Source organism: Sinocyclocheilus rhinocerous, unplaced genomic scaffold, assembly GCF_001515625.1.
Source record: "Sinocyclocheilus rhinocerous isolate Xijiao unplaced genomic scaffold, SAMN03320098_v1.1 scaffold1294, whole genome shotgun sequence".
Lineage (NCBI taxonomy): Eukaryota > Metazoa > Chordata > Actinopteri > Cypriniformes > Cyprinidae > Sinocyclocheilus > Sinocyclocheilus rhinocerous.
Window position 1 is genome coordinate 2,130,533 of NW_015656157.1, and position 19,835 is coordinate 2,150,367.

Below are 19,835 nucleotides of genomic sequence, written 5' to 3' on the forward strand. Positions count from 1 at the left end.
TGCTAATATTTCATTACATGGCAGTAGATGCTTTACCAGTGTCTGATTCCTTTTTCCAGGGCTCTTTAGAGTGTGAAATGGATGAATTTTTCTCCATCTTTGACGTCTCAGCTCAGGATAGTGGCTAGTGAAGGGTTTGGGACCCTGCACATTCTTTTGGTGCAATCAGTTCATTTAAATTTAACCAAGGAGGAGTACTGAAGGATTGGTTTGGCTGATGGACCTCTTCCTAACAACTTTCAAAAGGTCATATTTTGGTTAGACAAAGTCTTACTAGCCAAAACATATACTATGATCTCTTGGTCACAGCTGAGCCTTACTCATCTGCAGCCATCACCACATCTTTCAACAGGTACATGCCAAACCAGATTTTTGCCAAGAGTGGCAAATTTTATGTTACAATATGTGACCCTGCCTGTGAAAACCCAGCTAAAGTCATTTTCTGTGATTTACTGTTTTCTACATAAATTCATCCTTCATAAAGATGTAGAACATTCTGTGAAAATATAGCCTTTATATCTTTAATATTGACTGAGTAAGGCCATGTCAAAAATTGAAATCATAGTGAAATGAATGGTTGAAATTAGAATTGAAATTGAATTCTAGATTCTAAATCTAATTGAAATTAGATTTTGAGACTTTAGCCTGGATTTCACAGACAGGGTCACATATTTTATGACCATGTGACTTGTTTTTTTAAGGCAACATGATGAAGCACATGCTCACATGCACCAAGAAGGTGCAACCTGATGTTCACGGACCTGTTCTAGTGCTGATGGAAAAACTGCGCTGTGACGCACACAAGATCTTGCGGGTGTTGCTTAAGAAAGAGACACAGTTCCATGTGGCCCTGGAGAGCCATGAAGCCGGATTTGCACCATTCCTGGTTCAGTCCAGACAGAAGGGCCTGTCTGGAATGCAATGTGTTGGCCATCTGCTGATGGATGTTCTCCAAAGACCAAACACTCGCCTGAGAAAGTCCACATCAGAACACCGGATGGTGGCAGCTGCCCAATTTTGTCATCTCCTTGCCATTCATCTGAGAGCATAAAATGTGGAAACTCATTCTTTGGTTGATTTATTGATTTAGTAATCAGTCCGAACCAACTGCTCACATGAAAACTAGGTCATGCCGAAAGCCAAGGACACAACAACGACAGTTTTGTCTGTAAATAAGGTTGCTCTAAGAAATATGCGACTTTTATCAACACCGAGTTCATCGGGACACGCTCGGGTGACGGAATGAGGATGGAAGAAGATGAAAGAGTTGCGCTTTCTCTCTGATCCTTTGGTTCGCTCTTATTGTCTCCTCAGCGTTCTCCTGAGATGAGGGTTATGGACTACAGAGAGGTTGAATTTGGCTGCACTCCAGCCACATCTGCTGTACTGCTGTTGCACTTCTCTCTCTTGTATTTTTACACTTACCGCTCTCGTTTTTTGCAGCGTGTGCACACACTTTTTCAGGCTTTAGCAAGACACTAATGACACGTTGCCTATGGATTAGAATTGAACCATGGCGTTCCTTCATTTCCTGATTCAGTTAGGTAGATGGCAGGATAAAAATGGTAAACTTAATAAGTTTGAGAATGCTTTACGGATGTAGTTTTATTTATTTTTTTAACTTCTTATATTTCTGTCTTTGAAGCTGTAAGCCACTACTACTTTACTTTCCACTTTTTTTAAGACTAACATATCACTTTTTAAAAACAACATTTTTATACATTTCAGAACAGCAACCACTCAGCTTTTCGTGTCTTCTCTCTAATGTCGATATCAATAATCCCAATTATGCCCAGATTTTACCCAGAGATGTTGTAATTTAAAATAAATTGGCCACGTCCCATAGGAAGTTAAATTGAAATGACAGGAAGTCAAATGTATTGCAACAAAACAAAAATAATTACTTAACTAATTTAGACTTTTTTGACAAATAACAAATTAATTGTTACATTTTTCCTGATATGTAGAATTAATTTTCTCAACTGATTTGACGTATTTCTCTACAATATGTATAATTCGCTATACTATGACCAATAATTTCGACATACAGCATTACAAAAAGTCCATATTTTTTTCAGAAAGCTTTATGAAAATATTGACATTAAATTTAGAATTTCAAATGTCATCATATTTGCTCCCTCAAATACCTAAAAAATTCAAATGATGTATTTTTTTATTTTTTGTTTAATTTTTATTTATTAAATATCCAAATATAAATGTGTTCACAAAATAATAATAATAATAATATTTTTGTTTAAAATGTTTCTTTTTTTTAAGATAACCATGAAAATATTGACATTAAATGTAGAATTTCAAATGTCATTATGTTTGCTCCTTCAAATACCTGAAAAAGAAATGAATTTAAAATGAATTTTTTTTGTTTAAAGTGTATTTATTATTTATACAAATATTAATGTGTTCACAAAATAAATTCTAAAATATAATTATAATAATAATTTATACATTTTTATTATTATTTTTTTTCAGATAACTTAAATTTAGAATCTCAAATGGCATCGTGTTTGCTACCTATATAAACTTCTGATGCAAAACCCTTAAAGTCCATCTAAGATTTTTCTTTTCTATGAGCCTTTTTTATCAGGATCCTATATAAATAACATTGAACGGTTTTGAAAATAAGGCATTCAATAACTGAATAACCTTTTCTTTGCCATTAAAGTGAAATTACTGAACCTAAACATAGGAGCCTGATAAAAATCCTCATTTAAAAGAAAAAAATATCAGACGGACTTGGAGGTTTTTGCATCTGAAGTCTTCATATAGATGATGGTTACAGGTGGACATTTAAATTGACAACCAACCAATTGCCAAAAGCCAATTGACAACCAACCAACATATAAAGATACACCTTAATTAAGGTATAAATACCTATAGAGAGTTCAGCAGCTCCATGTGAATGTTCATATTCTGGGAAGAGAGGATGAATAACAAGAACACACTGAACAGAGGGAGGTGTGTGTATGTCTGTCTGTCGGGAAGAGAACTATAGCTGGGAAAAGGAGATTAAAAACAAGGCCCTGTCAATTAGTTGCATCTAATCAGTGACTGTTTAATAAGACACATCTCTCTCTCTCCAGCACTGCACTGCGCTTGAACCTGCCCTGGATGCCAGCAGCAGACAATTATAAACCTTCTGAGTGCTCACTGTACAGAGAGGGGGGACGGACGGAGTCGTGCCCTGAACTCCTGACCCTCTTCACACACCAAGCGTCTGTTGTGGACTCCGGGAGGTGCAAGATGGGTCACAGCAAGCTGTGAAGGGGAGAATGGAGGTGGGGTAGATTGGGGCATTGGAGGGGGTGGATGGAGGGGAACAGTAGCTACTGTGTAGAGAGATTACCCTGCTACTGTGAAAGCCAAAGCCGCAGCTGAGGTGGAGTGTATATATGCCATATCATTGGTAAACAAGTTAGTGATCAGATTGTTTATGTTCTGCGATTGTTATTTGCAGTACTTTAGGTTCCTCTTATTAAAAGAATAATTGACCCAAAAGGGGGTATTACTGATGTATTTTGTGTCGTAGAATAAAACATGAAAATAGCTTGAGCTTGTGCGAACCACAAACCTTGTTTTAAGCATTTAATTACAAACCCATTCAAAAAAAACCTATTGACTTCAGGACAATGGAATTGAAAATGTTAAAATTTCTGGATTTTGCCTTACATAAATATGTCATCCCCGCAGCACTATATAATTGTTATCTTAATTTTCTTCATGAAGATGCCCATTTTTGGCCCATCCTGTCGCCCCGTCCTAAATTCTTATTGTTATATATTAGCAAATATGCACATTATAATGAAAACAAAATGCATGTCGATCCAAATTCGTAGGACTTTCTTTCTACAATGAAACATAAGAGATATTTTGAAGAACATTGGTAACCAAACAACATTGGTGCTCACTGAACACAGGGGGCATTTACACAACACCATTTTCAACTAAAAATGGAAAACGTTTTATGCGTTTTGGCCATTCGTTTACACAACAACACCGTTTTGGGGGCCAGAAAACGCAAACTTTTGAAAACAGGTTTCAAAGTGCAAGGTTTTGAAAACGATAGGCTACTGTAATCATCTCCGTGTTGACTACAAAAATGCAAATGTGTGAAAACGGTGACATCATGCGAGTGTGTATAACGTGTTGTATGCGCGTAGCGTTTCCTTACAAAGTGACATCGCTAACTACTGGCCTGGCATGTATAATACAGCGTTTTAGTCATTTTCACGCAACGATGATCATTTTGACAACATTGTCGTCTGTACGCAAAACTCTTTTTTAAAAACGCAATGAAAAATCCTTTCTGTTTTCAGTACATTGTTGTGTAAATGTACCTTGAGACATTTTTCAAAATATCTTCATTTTTGGGTACACTATCCCTAATAAGTGAACTCTGCATGGAAGTGCTTTTTAATGTTTTGTTATGCTCAGGGCAATATTAAAATGTTTGATAAAAAGTGGATATTTATGGAAACATCTGAATTAAAAGGTCACTAAGCTTATTTATGACACTATTTTTGGTAATCAACAACATGTTAGAGCTTAACGTATATATTGTCTGTTTTACTGTTTTTTTTAAATTTTTTTATGTGGTTTTACTCCCACAAAGTTCACATAATTATCTCACAAATCATCATAAATCAGTTCACAGCTGCTCTTTGTACAAGTCCAAAGCCAATGGCAGTGGATGCGGTGCAGTCTAAACAATTTCAGGGTCATCTTTAGGAAAATAACAGGTTGCCTGTGAAAGGTTCGAGTGTGTGTGTGTGTGTGTGTGTGTGTGGGTCACAGTGCCTTCATGCATAAATGTATGAATACATGCGGTCAGAAGTCACGGAACAAGATGTGAATAAGATACCAAATCGGTGGATTTAACAGACATGCGCACGCAGCAGCCATTGTAAGTCCTTAATACCGAAAAGTGCACATGAAGTGTGCCATTTTGGACAGGGCCATAGACGACTTCAAACCGAACTACACAGCTCTGTGTAAATGCGTCATCTGCATCAGAATGTTATGATTGGCCCAGAGTAAACGTCTTACGTCAGCACGTTCTGAACTCATATGTGCTCATACCGGTAATCTCGGGTGTGTCTCAATCAGCTCCCTAGCTCAATCGTCAGGGCACTGATCAGGGAGTCAGCCATTGTAAGGTCTCAATCGCAAAATCCTTCCAGTGCACTGGAACGTTCATAATATTACAACGAATTTACCGGTATTTTTTAAAAGGTCCTGTTCACACATGATCTCTTAATGGTAATTTACTGGTAATTTACCGGTAAAGACAGTATGTGTGAAAGGGACTATTGTTTTTATCGTTCATCAGCTCGAAAAACATTTTGAAAGCGATTTCAAGGATATCATTACCCTGTCATTATCATCAAGGTTGTGGTGTAGACTCCGCTATTCTCTTGAATTAAAATGATTTTTAAAACTTATTTTGACGAGTGGGGTGGGGCCGAGAGCCATGGGAACGGAGCGAGGCTGGTGGAGTAATTGATAATGAGCGACACCTGCGCCACTCACCGGTCTTGAGTCCCACGGAGGAGCTCCGGAAGGATAAAAGGAGGAGTAACGACAGTGAAGGACGAGAGAGGATCAGGCCTGGACTTTATTTTGTGTTTGTTTATTTTATTATTAAAGTCTTTAAATGATCGCCGGTTCCCGCCTCCTTCTTCCCGATCTACAACGTTGTTACACTTATCTTCATAGTTATCGTTCTTGGCTATCGTCATAGTTATTCATCTTGGTTTACGCTGGACATCCGTTTAGTCAGTTCACCCCCTTAGTGATTGGGTTGTGTTCAAATCCAAAATGCTTACCAAACACCTAACTAAAGGAAGCCTCAGTTGTCAGATTTTTTTTTTTTAGATCGTCGTCCTTTAACCAATCACCCCACCGCAATGGCAACCCCTAACCTTCCCCTCTCTTCTGCTCCAAACGAAATTCTTTGGAAAGTCATTTTATATCACCCTTTGAACGTGCATTGAACTGTAAAACCACCCCATTGGAAACAAAATAAAGGGATTGAGGATGGGAGGAGAGGGAGGGTTGGGGGAGGGGGGCGAAGGAGGAGAATTATAATTCTTTGCGGGCCTTTGGTATTAACAAAAAACACCGTCGCTGTCAGCGGCTCCGGGAAGGAAGCGCAAGGGCCAAACATTCAGTGTTAATTGGCACTTTGTAAGCTCCGAGCCTTCCCTTTGTGAAAGGTGGAGGGGATAGGAGATGTGGGGGGGAAAGAGAGAGAGATAGAGAGAGAAAGCCAGTTCTTGTTCTTGCTGGGCCTTGTTGAGGGTATTTACGGTTCACTTCTTATCCTTTGTTAATTGGACTTTCTCCTTTATGGAGAAAAAGAGACAGGGAGAGAAAGAAGAATTCATCTAGCCCCCCCAATTTCTAGATTCTGCTAATTGGGAACATTGGGCGTCTTTTTAAGGGGTCTTTTCTATATTGCCTAAAAGGTTTTGACTTTGTTTTCCTGTTTTCATACTTAATGTTCAAATAATGATCGAAAAGTAGTTTGACCAATAAGGTTCTGTTTCTAGATTCTGCTAATTGGGAACATTGGGCGTCTTTTTAAGGGGTCTTTTCTATATTGCCTAAAAGGTTTTGACTTTGTTTTCCTGTTTTCATACTTAATGTTCAAATAATGATCGAAAAGTAGTTTGACCAATAACATGCAGGCATTGTACATAATCGACCAATCGTGGCACGTGAGAAGGTGTGATCATGGTACTTTGATCTCATCACACCGATCGGTCTGCGCAGCGCAAACAAAGCCAAAACCTGGGTATTTTAGGCAATATAGAAATCCTCTCCAGGATGTGTCTGGGAAAAAGGGCATGTATGGTCACCCTTTTCAAAGTGTAACTTTTTTCTTAAGATTTTATTTTAAAGATGTTTGGATAATACGGAAATATGTTTTTGTCTAACAAATCTGACTAGATCAATGCCTTGTTAGATGGTGTGTTGAATCGAGAATGGTTTAATTTGTGAATGAATCATTAACATACTGTTCAGATTGTTTTCATGAACTGGATCAAGTGATTCATTAAAAAGAACAATTCTTTCACAAATCAACCATAGATAGATAGATGGATGGATGGATGGATAGATAGATAGAGTTTGTTCAGTTCATGTTCATGGTGATGCTGGAGAGGGTGGGGGATTTATTGCTCAGCATTAGGAGCTCTAATCTGTTGCAGGTGTTCCTGGCTGCTATCCCAGCCAGACGGGCCCGTTCCTTCCCCCTGGAGGCCCCATCATGAGTGTGTATGCGGGCATGTGTGGGTGTGTGTCTAAGAGAGAAGGGGAAAGTGTGAGTAAAAAGAGATAGTGTATGCGTAATGCATAAGGCAGTGCACGTGAAGCAGGAGGAGGTTCTGGCTTGGATTTCTCCTCTTAAACCCAGTCAAGTACATGAGAATTGATACAGCCTGGCGTAATTTCAGTTCATGTAGCTCTTCTGTGAATTCAGTATATTATGACCCACCCATGATAATTGCAGGGAATTAATGTGGAATATCTCTCTTATCAAGGACTCACTCAGAAGTGAAAAGTCTTCATCTTGGCGGTCATACAATCAAACCACCTACTGGTCAAACTTTTTGAGACGGTGAAAGGGGAACACGTGCACGCACTAGTTTGTTGTCGCTATTATCAAGAGACTGCTGCCCTCTTTTGGACATATTGTGTTACAACATCCAAATGTATTCTGTTTGGTGCAAATAGCAATATTCTTTAGAGGTGTAACTTAACTCAGGGTTGTGATTATACCCTCAAAAGTGTGATAGTAGTCTGTAAATCAGCACAGATTTTGTGTTCTTCAGATAGTACCTGATTTGCATAATTCCTTTAGTGCTACAACAAAGACAGCGCTTGCGCAATTCTGTCTAAAACATCAAAATGTCTTGAAACCTCTCATTATCTAATGATGTACGCTCTGAATGTTAGATTTGATCAGCAATAAAACTCAAGCGGCAAGCTTTTAGTGGAACGTCTTTATTGTTGAGTCTGATACAACGGGTCGCGTAGAAATATCGCTAGTGTAAGCTATAACATGAGGTAAGAGTGATTTACTGAGGTAAAGTAGTTTAGTCTACGCAGACAAAACATCTGCCGTTTTAAATCCTGAATAATTACATGAAATATTAACAGACTTAAAAAAAAGTGATTGTAGTTTGTGAACAGACATATTAAAATAGTGTTTAAACTCTTTAAATCTTCACATCAGCAATATATTCTTGATAAATTACTACAAATCACCTTCAACCTCAGCAGGTTGAATATTTCATTATAAAGCTTTATTCTTGGTCTTCAACAACAGGGAGAAGAACTCCCATCACCCTCATGAGCACCAGGGCTTGGTGTGTCAGAGCACATGCGTTAACCGCTAATGCTCTGCTCAACGCATAGATTCCCATTAAACTCAGCTTCCAGTAACTGGTTCCTTATAAACTTGTGGATTATATGTGTAGGAGTTTTGAATCGTCTGGTCCCTCAAGTATGGGAACCAATCCCTGAAGAGACAGGCGTAGAATGTGTACCAGGGGTAAAAGGCCTCAGGCTGGCGAGATGCTCCAGCTTCGATAATGTGCCAGGCGGCTTCGTGTGCAGGGTAGGCGGTCATGTTGATGTAACCTCTGCATTAAGCACATCAGAGATATGAAGAATGAGCCTTTTATCTGCAACTCGAGCGGTCATGAGTGATATGGAATGTTTGAGTTGCATAAGTGCTATTTATGACCACAAATTAGACTTTGTCTGCCCATATGGCATATGTTCTTTAGTAACTAGTGCTGAGCTAGTACCACTAGACAAAAACTTAAACTTTACAGTTTTAAACATTCCTAAATGTCTGTAAAAGTCTGTTTTTGTTCACATTTCACTTGTTCTTCTGTGTATGTATTTTTATGTTTGTTTGTAGGTATGTATGTACTACTGACATCTTTTGGCCTGGAGGCATAAAGTTTATTCATTAATTTCTGTCGCTTCATTTTCTCTTGTTTTATTCCTTTTCAACTGTGTCATTCATAAAATAATATTTTTATATTAAATCCCATTAAATGACCTCTTCCCCCATATTTGTCAGACTTGCTGTTCATTTCTTTGTGTCAAAGCTTTTCATTAGCAGAAACTGAGTCCACTTTTAATTGATTGTACATTTGCATTGCATTTATCAGCATAAAGAACCAAAGATCTTGATGTTAGCCTGTTCTTACTTGATTTTCTCCATGGCGCTATCTGTGTCGATCAGGCCCAGTGTGCAGATGGTTATGGACACATTGCTTTTTTGCATTGCTAGCTCATGCTGGAGGCCTCCAAAGAAACCATTTACTGCAAACTTAGTTGTGGCATACGGCAAAGCAAAGGGGCCACATATTTTTCCTGTGGAAAACAGTTGGGCGTTATTCCAGCATCTGTTTGTTTGTTAAACCAGCAACAATTGTGAGAAAGGTGTCAGATTTTAATCACCTAGCAGGGAGGAAACAACAACTATTGACCCTTTACTCTTTTCAAGGGTTGGCAATGCTTTTTGAGTCATCTCTGCATAACTGAGAAAATTCACCTATAGGAGAAATTAATGAATGACTAATCAATTATATATATTTGTTAGTTTTACACCATATATGGCATCAAAACTAGCAGGTATAGTTCACCCAAAAATTTGAATAAAGATGTCAAATCTTGATGTGTCATTTTTGAATATAGGCTACATGTGTGCCTGAGATTTGAGAGCTACAGTGCTTTTGCAACGTGTCCTTTTTGGTCCCCATTCACTTTCACTGAATTAAAAAATAACAGTTTTGAAAGTAAGTAAGTAAATAATGACAGAATGTTGATTTTTGGGTGAAATAACCTTTTATGAAGTTGCTATTGTCAATACAAATCGTTGTCATTGTGATTTGGCACCTCTAGCAGCCATCGTGTGTGCTCCACATTTCCATCCCACATTCTGTATGGACTGGGCCCGATGTGGTTCAGAACCAGGTAATCCAGACCCCCAAGCTGTTCGATGGCGTACTGCACCACATGGTCAGCATCGGAGGGCTTTGCCATGTCCGCAGGGATGAACAATGCCCTTTGAGCCCCCATTTCCAAGCACTTGCTCACAACCTGAGTTGAGATGAATCATATGAAGCAGTCATATATCCTTGAATCATGTAAATGATGAATGAAAGAAGAAAACTCAACTGACCTGTTCTAGGACATTTCCTCTCCTCGCTGTGATAACGAGTTGGGCTCCTAAACGGGCATAGTGATACGCCAACTGCTCACCGATGCCAGTACTGGCACCGGTCACCAGCACCCTGGCACCTTTCAAGGACTCTAAAAAAGACACAGTTCATAGTACGATGTTGACTATGAGGCCATTCACCCAGAACGCGAGACGCAGGCAGTCGAATGGGGAAAAAAGGTCTCGAGTTGAGCACCACATTTTTAGAATGCTGTATCATACCCAAAAATCATGCGCTGATGCGCATTGGTCAAAACATGTCTGTCTAGCACGTTAATGTAGAAAAACAATAGAATGTTGCATAAGATGCATATAAGGCACACAAAAAGGGAAACACTTTGGGAGTTTCAAAGTCGTCATTTGATTGGTTGAATTCTACAGGATTTCCAAGAGATGTGTGTGTCTTTAATGGTCTGCCCTGGAAACAAAGCCGTTGTGACTACAAACCTCCTTGTGGAGGAAGAAAGCCATTGTGTTTACAACTGTAACAATGAGTGCTTTTAGGATCAACTAAAGCTGGATTTTCAAAAGTATGTGAAGTTCACTGAATAGACTCTTGATGACTAAAGACAATGTTCTTGAATGGCTTATTGCACGCCAGTTTAGTTATTGTAGGGACACCGACTTACATTTTCATGCCACTAAACATGATGCTGAACAAAACAAACATTGCTTTGCGTGTCGTTCAGGAAGCCTCTTGGGCGATCCTTGGCCAATGAAAGCTGCTATGGAGTCCAGAACTTCTGCTGTTAGTCTGAACGTCTGGCTTTGCTAGACTATGCCCAGTGTAGACACTGTATAAAAGATAGCCTAGTTATTGCATAAAAGTGTCTCATAACGCTATAATGGTATATTTAATGTTCATAAAGGTCAAATGACAAATCCTGCTTTTTAAGCTTTCTAGGGTTATCACAGTTTATCAGTTTGTGAAAAGATTTTATGTATGGCCTTTTCCCATTAGTCACATCCATTATGGGTAGAAAGTTATATTAAACTTCTCCAATAGCCTCTCTGTACTCCAACAAAGGCACTGCAGTAACAGTAATTATTTTGAGGTTAAAACAAGTTCTGTGGTGCAACTACTGCAGGACAGAGATGCTCCCTTTGCTTGTCACACATCCTTAATTGCATAAATGCCATTGTGGCCTGGTAAATTAAAGCCTTGACTGATTTTTGGTGGGGTTTTTGGCAACGGTATTCACTATTTATGCATACATGAGCAAATATGTGGTGATAATCATCCTGCAAGTTCATGTTGATGACCATCAAATGTTAGACATCAAGGATTATTTATCACATTGCCAAATGCAGAAAATCAATTTTCAATGACCTTAATGGGAGATGAAGTGCAATAATCAACTCTATATTAAAACTGGTATGAATGGGCCAGTTCAGTAGAGTTCAGGTCATGTTTCTTTTTTAAACACACTCGCCCACTCACTTGCACCTATTAAAGTGATGAAATGTAAGCATAGAATTTAACGTTTAATTCAAAAACAATTTCAGGTAGTGGCATATGTGTTTTAAATAGAAGGGAAGAAAGAAAGAAAAAAAACAAATATTTCCCCTAAATCCTGGTTTGACTAATCACGGGTCTTGCACATGCATTTAATGTGGTATTACAGGTTATTTGAATATTAATTTTTATTACAGCACACGTAGATAAACAGAAAGGCGGTCGTACTCACCTTCATTAAATGACGGAGCGCTCCATCGAACCGCAACAAAAGCGACGCTTATGCCGCACAGCAACAGGAACTTGGCATAAAGATTCATTTCAGGAAATCTGTGGAAGATGAAGAAGCACAGCTTACAGAAATATGAAGTTGAACCGATCAACTGTCAAAATCAGTAGTTTTTTTAACTACAGAACCAGCATAACCGGATCATGTGTATAAAAAAAGGCGGAGTCATGTCAAAGTACAATCCGATGTATGTGGCGCAATCTTGGGAACAATAAATACGCACTGTCCGGGGGTGTTAGCAATCGTTTTCGTTTTATTTCAAATTATGTTTTAATTAAGTTGTGATTTTTCTGTCTTGAGTGTGTGTGTGTGCGTGTGTCAGAAAATGACTGGCTAGGAAATAAAAACCGAAAGTCAAGGTTATTAGATTAATTTTCAGTACGTTAAACTATCTAGTGACTTGGCATTTAAGTTAATAGAGAGATCCTGTTTACTCAATCACAGTAGGCCTATTACATGAAATTAAGTCTTTTTATTGATTAATACAATTAATTAATGATACCAAAGACTATAGTATATATATATATATATTTTTTTAATGCAGTCTATGATATAGACCAATTCAGAGTAGACGTCACAGTTACGTCACTTGCACACTATGGGAACAAGTGGAGATAAATGGGTAAAATCCATGGAATAAAAGAAAAAAATATTTTTGTGCCTTTTGATGTCAAGATCGGAATGCAAATAATTTTTATAGAATACTGTCGTCAAAGACGCCATTTGAAGCTAAACGCAGACGTTTAAATGGACATACTATGGATGAAAACTGTTATGATTACTCTACTTTTAAAGCATAAATTCGATTTAAACAATAGGTCTACATAATATTCACATATGCTGTTCATAGGGGACGTATTGTATTAGCCCTACAGTTACAGCATGAAATATTATTTAAACCTTAATACTATTAGAAATATTATTTAAACCTTACTATTAACATTTTTACATAACATTTATTTACTTTATCTCACAATTCTGACTTTTTTTCTAGCAAATGCAAGTTTATATCTCCTAATTCGGACTTTATAACTCAACTTAACTCAAAAATAGTGAGTTTGTCAAATCTAAGGGGAATAAGCCAGAAGAGCCGAGGGGAAAAGAGAGAATGACAAGTTGTTTTTCCTTATAGAATTGTGAGATATAATCTCGGAATTGCGAGAATAAAGTCAGAATTTTGAAATATAAAATCAAATTTACCTTTTTTAAATTCTTTTATTCCATGCTCCATAGACTGCCACTTGAAAAACGTCATTTTCTGCCTCCAGATAGGCTCCGCCCACAAAAACGTCATCCCTGTTTCGGATCTGTAAGACTATCCCACTCTCTAACGTCAATTTCGTTGAATAACAGTGCTTATTGCTGGGTGACAAGCTCTTGTAATATGCGGAGAACATTTTGAAAATGACATCTAATCAATATAATTTATAATCTTTTTAAACCTAACTATTTTGTACCCTATCCGTGAAATTCTCTAGCCGTAAAGGCTATCTCTCCCGGGTTTTCTGCAACCATGATGCGCGCGCATCCTGAATGTTTACAAACCTATAATTGGTCTATAGAATACTTAAATTGACTTTGATGATACTGAAACAAACGGCTGACAGCAAGTTCAGTGATTATTATGGCGGCACATTCATCGAATATATAACACCAAATTTCTATTAAATTAACACTTGCAATCGTCTACTTTTAATTGTTTTGAATTTGTAAAATTACATATAACACATATAACTTGTTTTTATGTACCCGACGTTTATTTTGTCGAACGTGCGGATAGTGAAAGTTCTACTGCATTCAAAGCGAGCTTTATTGCTACCAGCTCGTTCTGCAGGCGCAAATGTCCTTGTCAGTGGAGTTCGCTGTCAAGTCAGAGCACAAATCTATTCTAAAGTAGGGTCTTATTTAACAGTTTTGTGCTTAATAGCATACTATTGCTTTTAGGACCATGGCTGCAAAGATTTTGCCTGTAGTCAAGTAAGTGTTTTTGCGTTGTTGCATATGGAGCTAATTAGCAGTTCGCTTACAAGTGTCTGTTTGGGCTTGGGAGGTATGCTGAATGACATATTTGTGCATTATTATATTTTGTATAGTTTAATATTTTTTATATTAGTTATAAATTAAATTAGCATGTATTTGAGTAGCTATCTTCATGGTGGATTAAGGGGAGCTAGTTCGCTAGTAAGTATAGCAAGAACTTAAGCTGTGTAAATATTGGCTTTTTGTTTTGAATCTGAGTTTAATTAAAATAACCATGTAGTTTGTGTCACAGTAACCCAAGTAGTTTGTAAATAACAGCTGTTTATCTCAATGTGGCCTTTTGACTTTGAATGACTGAATTTGTGTTGATGTATATTTCAGGTTTGCGACAAAAGTGACCATTGCAGGTGGCGCCCTGTATGTTGCATATGATTCAGGACTTCTTGGAGATAGCAAAGAGGGATCTGTCACCTTGGGTCGAGCTAAAGCTGCCATCCCACCTGCTGTGGAGGAGTGGATGAAGTACTTTGGCTTTGAGGTATGAAAAGTGTATTAAAGGGGTCATATGATGCGATTTCAATTTTTCCTTTCTCTTTGGAGTGTTACAAGCTCTTGGTGCATAAAGAAGATCTGTAAAGTTGCAAAGACTAAAGTCTCAAATCCAAAGAGATATTCTTTATAAAAGTTAAGAGTCAACCACGCCTACCTAAAACGGCTCGTTCTAACACACCCCACATACCTACGTCACTATCTGGGGAGAAACAATAATGTACAGTATGTGGAAAATAATGTGTTTTCTGAACCTTAAACCGCATAAACACATTTCATTACACCAAATACACAAAATAATGTTCTTTTAGCAGCATCATATGACCCCTTTAATGAAACCTAAAAGTAGAGCCTGTGACTCTACTTAAGAGGTGGTATTTAAAAAAATATAGATGACAGCACTGAATTCATCAACTAAACCATACCCTATATTCATTTACAAAGGCGTGACAATGGAAATAAGAGTACACTACTATTCAAAAGTTAAAATTAAATTATAAATTGATACTTTTATTCAGCAAGGATGTATTAAATTGATCAAAAGTGAGAGGAAAATCTTTTATAATGTTAAAGATTTCTGTTTCAAAATTATTTTGGACTTTTTATTTATCAAGGAATCATGAAAAAAGTATGACAGTTTTCAAAAAAAAAAAAAAATGAAGCAGCACAAATGTTTCTTGAGCAGCAGAACAGCATATTATCAGCATATAAGCATATTAGAATGACTTCTGAAGAATCATGTGACTGAAGAAAATGCTGAGAATGCTGAAAATTCAGATTTGCATCACAGGAATAAATTACATTTTAGAATGCATTCAAATATAAAACAGCTAAATTGTAATAATATTTCACAATAATCCTTACTGTATTTTTGATGAAATAAATGCACCCTTGATGAACGTAATAGACTTTCAAAACATTAAAAAAATCTTACCGACCCCAAACTTTTGAATGGTGGTATATGTGTCATTTGCAACTGATGTGTAATGCTGACCAGAATACTTCTTATGATGGTGTCTGTGTAGTATTTTCCTGTGTTGTTTCAAGTCAGTTTGTTATAATGTTTTTTTTTTTTTTTGATAAAACATTTTAGCTTCCTGCCACGCCCAAAATTGAGTTCTCACCACTGGATGCATGGAACTCAGGTAAAAGTGTATTTGGTGGAAGATGCTTGTATATAATCAGTTTTTCCACACATGTAATGTGAATATAATGTAGTCTTGTGATCGCTCCATTTTTTTCACTCAGGGGTCCAGAAGTCTATCCATGCCCTATCGGTCACCCCGTCCACAGTTAGTGACTACACCAAACAAGGCCTCCAATACGTTAAAGACCTCACAAAATGAGCATTTAGAACTTTAAAGTTAGTATAAGATGCTCTCGAAATACTTCAGTGGATGAAAAGACTTACACACTTCGAGAAGCTTTTCCCCTGCATATATGTCACAGACTAAATTCCATTATGGAACAAAAATTAGAATTATTATGAGGATAGTAATGGCACAAACCCAATTTTGCTCTTCGGTAACAGAAAAATACAGTTGTAAAGCATTGAGATGAATCAAAAAATAATTTGAAGATCATAATATAAGTGGGTTATATGTATATTGTTATTCAGCTCTTTTATTTATTTGAGAAATCTCTTTCTGGAAATGTTCTGTTTTGGCATTGATCTTCCCCTTGATCCATCCAAAATTCACCCTTTTTATATAGGCACAAAAGGACTGCAACTGAGTTTTGTATAGTTTATAATCCCATGTTGCTCTGTCTAATGTAAAATAAATCATGTCAAATATTGTGAGGGATGTAGTTCTTCTGCGTGAGTGTGTTTGCTAACAACTACTATTTGTTTAAAGCTTGTTAAGACTAGATTAAGCTTGGAGTCAGTCTAACCACATGAAAGCATTACTTAGTAACACTTTTCAGCTTTACCGCAGAGTAATGCTGCTTTCATGTCAAGATAGACCCCAACACTTTTCTGCACGTCCTGACTCATTTTGAAAGTTTTGCAGTGGCCGCACATGTCGTCTTACCAGAACATGTTGATTAAAGAACATGTATGTGCTTGGAAACATATTAGGGGTTTGTGCATTTCCTGTTGGTTTTACAGACAGTTTTGCAAGTTACTGAGCAGTAAAAACTAGTAGACCCTACTAGCATAACTAATAAAAGTTCTCAAGCTTATTGAGGGCAAGTAAATAGTTAAAACAAAGACACAAATGACAAGCAATAGAACAAATCAAATAAACATTGCTTTAAATTTTTCGGATAAGGATATCTAACAATAGTATTCAGGTAAGAAAGTCTACAAAAACTGAATAAAGTAATCAAATGTAACAAAACAAACAAACAAAAAAACCTGTATGAATGAAATATACACTGATTTCTATTAAAGCTCAAAATTATCCAGTCAAGAGCATTGAGCAATTTTCTCTTTTTCTTTTGTTGTTTGATTAACATTAATGATATAGACAACAGCAGGGTTATTAGGCTACTGTCACTTTAAGACCTGTCTAATATACTGACACACCTCTTATTTTCTCCCAACTGTTTACATTCACGAAGACAACCAATTTGTGATGACAAAAGTACGCATTTTTAAATATTTTCTTGTGTGTTTGACGCATGCTCCTGAAGCCCAAAATATACTTTGCATGTCCGAGTTCCGCTCCATCTCGGAGCTCGCGCACAGAAAGAAGAAACTCTTTACTTTCTCATTCATCTTTGATTCTTGATTGTGCTGTCTTAAAAAAGTCTTGCCAACTGAAAGCTGCACAGATATACTTCCATTCGGAAATAAACAGGACACATTTATAGGACATAAAAGATCACAATCTCTATGATTCATTTGAAAAGTAGGTTGTGGACGTCTTAAAGATCGATCAAGATAAAAAAAATCGTCACCCCCGATGAGAACATTAGTTGTAGAATAACTGATGTGATGGCAGGTGCTCTTTCTTTTTTTTTATCATAGAATTTTTATTGTTGCAAATTGCATTTTTACATGTTATACCCCACCCACCATATACGACCTTACCCAGCCCCAACAAAGCAATCCCCAATTAGAACACAATGACATCTGAAAAAAATAAATTAATTAAAAAAAAAAAAAAATTTCCCTCTCTCTTCTTTACAAAAAATACAAATACAAAATACAAAAAATACATAAAACAAATGAATAATATTAATAAAATAAGGGGTATACATATATACCTCCACTCAATCCACGTCTAAGATTTGTAAATCATTAAAGAATGTGATAAATTTGGGAGAGATGTTGAAATGCAAGACTTATGCAGATGCTCTTTCTGGAGGAATTTCTTTCTTTCGTTTTCTTTCTTTTTTTTTTCCCCAACCTGGGCTGCTTCATGCAACAACAACAAATCAATTGCTTGTGTCCCAAGGCCTTTTCAAATTAAGCTTAAAATATACATTTCTTTTTGTGTAAGTGTCTTCTCATTTTTTCCCCCCCAGTGCTACGTTTATTTTTGTTTAACAAGACAGTTGTGTAACTTAGGATGTGGTGGGGGTGGTGAACTTTAGCAGTGTTTGAGAATTAAACAGCCCCCTAACTGGTTTCGCTCTCTCTGAAGTGGCGCTTTAGAAAGAAAAAATGCAGAGTCATTGCTTATTGTGTTTTTGATGTTCTTTTCTCAGTTTTATTGACAAGTTTGACAGCGAGCATTCACATGGCACCATAAAAGCTGAGCTTGACATACTGCACAACAAAACAATGCATTTTCATAGGCATCAAGCACCTCCTTTGATCACCTCCTTGATCCAGAATCTGTATTTTGAAATTTCAGTGTAAACATTGGGAACATTTGGGTAGTCACAGCGTCCCATGTTGAAAGAGACAATTCCCACTGCTGTCCCACTGCACACCAACGGTCCACCCGAATCACCCTGCAATGACAATGCATTTGAGATTGATTCCAGACACATTTTTTATTGAGTTCAGAAGAATATAGACTCACAGAATATGAACTTCCTCCAAAATATCGCTTTAGACGTACCTGGCAAGCGCCACTTTTGGTCTCGAAACCCCCAGCACACAGGATGTTTTTGGGGAGATTCACTCGCACTTTTTTCCACATTGTCTGGCAGATGGAGGAGTTGATAGGTGACACATCTGTCACCAGCAGATCATTCACCACATTTTCCTGTTCAGTTTGACCCCATCCTGCAACCTGGCACTTGGTCTTTGGCTTCAGGGGTTTGTCCTTGCTCGGGATTTTGATGGTTTTCACACCTTTGCCGGTTTTCAGCTTCTTGGACAGCTACAATTTCACATATGAAAAGTGTGGTCTTTGTGATTACCATTAATGGTTTGTTTAATCTAATTATTTAATTTATAATTAAAATGTAAATGTATGTATTATTATTAAATTCAAAAATAAAATTTAAGTATTTAATTATACATTTATATTTAATAATAAACTTAATATTGTTATATTTTATAATATATTTACATTTATTTATGAATATTGTACCTTCAGAAGCATGATGTCATTCCCAGTTTTGGCATCTTTGTAGGATGGGTGCTTATGTCTATTTTGCACTGTATATCTTCTCAGATTTGCTCCTTGTGGACTGATGTTGTGGGTGCCCAGGATCACAGTCATGTTACCACTTTATTCATAGCATGAACATAATTGCATATTAGTAGACAGTTTTGTTGAACACCAAACATATTCCAGGTCAACAGTTGGCTTTACCTTTTATCGCAGTGTGCGGCTGTGAGCACATAGCTCGGGTTGATCAGGAATCCTCCACATTTGTGTTTTCCATCAATCTGCACTGATGCCATGTACAGCATGGAGTTCTTCTTGGCTTTTTTGCCATTGATGATATCAGCTCCAAATGTGCCTAAGCAAATAAAGATGCAAAGATGCACGTTTGAGATAACAAAAAACAGTTCAGTTATCATTTTATAATCAGTTAAGCATGATTTTACTAACCAGTCAGTATCAAGCTCGTCAAAGCCACTGAGAGCAACAGGCCATACGCTGCACTCATCTTCATAATGTGCTGCAGGTACGACCACCACAGTCATTTATATAGCTCTCTACCACATGACATTCAGTGATGACGCAAGATGCAGAATTTGCTACTTTACTCCAAATATGTTTTGCTTTCCTTCGATACAAGATCTGCTCCAGCATATCTTGGTAAAACTGATGTCTTTCAGGTGCAGTTTAATTTCTTTGGCAGCATTGCTCTAGACTATTTCTGATGGATTCCTGTGAATGCTCTTTGGGTTTGATCAAACCTGATTTTTATTTTTTTTTTTTTTTTCATGG

General features: G+C 37.2%; 3 protein-coding genes across 3 annotated transcripts; 1 reads left to right on the forward strand and 2 right to left on the reverse strand.

Moving 5' to 3' along the window:
- Positions 1-8,015: 8,015 nt before the first annotated feature.
- hsd11b1la (hydroxysteroid (11-beta) dehydrogenase 1-like a) lies at positions 8,016-12,162 on the reverse strand. Its single transcript, XM_016527148.1, has 6 exons — positions 11,947-12,162; positions 10,220-10,350; positions 9,934-10,137; positions 9,496-9,589; positions 9,243-9,408; positions 8,016-8,663 (listed from the first exon to the last, which is right to left on the reverse strand). The coding sequence occupies exons 1-6, from the start codon at positions 12,032-12,034 to the stop codon at positions 8,450-8,452; spliced, it is 897 nt and encodes a 298-aa protein (XP_016382634.1). The 5' UTR covers positions 12,035-12,162; the 3' UTR covers positions 8,016-8,449.
- Positions 12,163-13,805: 1,643 nt separating this feature from the next.
- On the forward strand, positions 13,806-16,327 carry LOC107719663 (MICOS complex subunit MIC13). The gene is made up of 4 exons (XM_016527149.1): positions 13,806-13,980; positions 14,365-14,521; positions 15,626-15,677; positions 15,781-16,327. Exons 1-4 carry the CDS (start codon positions 13,952-13,954, stop codon positions 15,876-15,878), a joined length of 336 nt encoding a protein of 111 aa, XP_016382635.1. The 5' UTR covers positions 13,806-13,951; the 3' UTR covers positions 15,879-16,327.
- A 1,663-nt stretch (positions 16,328-17,990) lies between these two features.
- LOC107719664 (kallikrein-7-like) lies at positions 17,991-19,782 on the reverse strand. The gene is made up of 5 exons (XM_016527150.1): positions 19,494-19,782; positions 19,251-19,401; positions 19,026-19,164; positions 18,549-18,812; positions 17,991-18,438 (listed from the first exon to the last, which is right to left on the reverse strand). Exons 1-5 carry the CDS (start codon positions 19,555-19,557, stop codon positions 18,283-18,285), a joined length of 774 nt encoding a protein of 257 aa, XP_016382636.1. The 5' UTR covers positions 19,558-19,782; the 3' UTR covers positions 17,991-18,282.
- Between the last annotated feature and the right edge of the window lie 53 nt (positions 19,783-19,835).

Coding starts and splice junctions, on each gene's coding strand:
- hsd11b1la (XM_016527148.1), bottom strand. CDS start 12,034: ATGAATCTTTATGCCAAGTTCCTGTTGCTGTGCGGCATAAGCGTCGCT. Junction 10,138..10,219: donor GAGGAAATGTCCTAGAACAG/GTCAGTTGAGTT, acceptor ATCTCAACTCAG/GTTGTGAGCAAGTGCTTGGA. Junction 8,664..9,242: donor AGCGCCATGGAGAAAATCAA/GTAAGAACAGGC, acceptor TGCTTAATGCAG/AGGTTACATCAACATGACCG.
- LOC107719663 (XM_016527149.1), top strand. CDS start 13,952: ATGGCTGCAAAGATTTTGCCTGTAGTCAA. Junction 13,981..14,364: donor AAGATTTTGCCTGTAGTCAA/GTAAGTGTTTTT, acceptor TGTATATTTCAG/GTTTGCGACAAAAGTGACCA. Junction 14,522..15,625: donor TGAAGTACTTTGGCTTTGAG/GTATGAAAAGTG, acceptor AAAACATTTTAG/CTTCCTGCCACGCCCAAAAT.
- LOC107719664 (XM_016527150.1), bottom strand. CDS start 19,557: ATGAAGATGAGTGCAGCGTATGGCCTGTTGCTCTCAGTGGCTTTGACG. Junction 18,813..19,025: donor ATGACATCATGCTTCTGAAG/GTACAATATTCA, acceptor GTGAAATTGTAG/CTGTCCAAGAAGCTGAAAAC. Junction 18,439..18,548: donor CCAAAAGTGGCGCTTGCCAG/GTACGTCTAAAG, acceptor TTGTCATTGCAG/GGTGATTCGGGTGGACCGTT.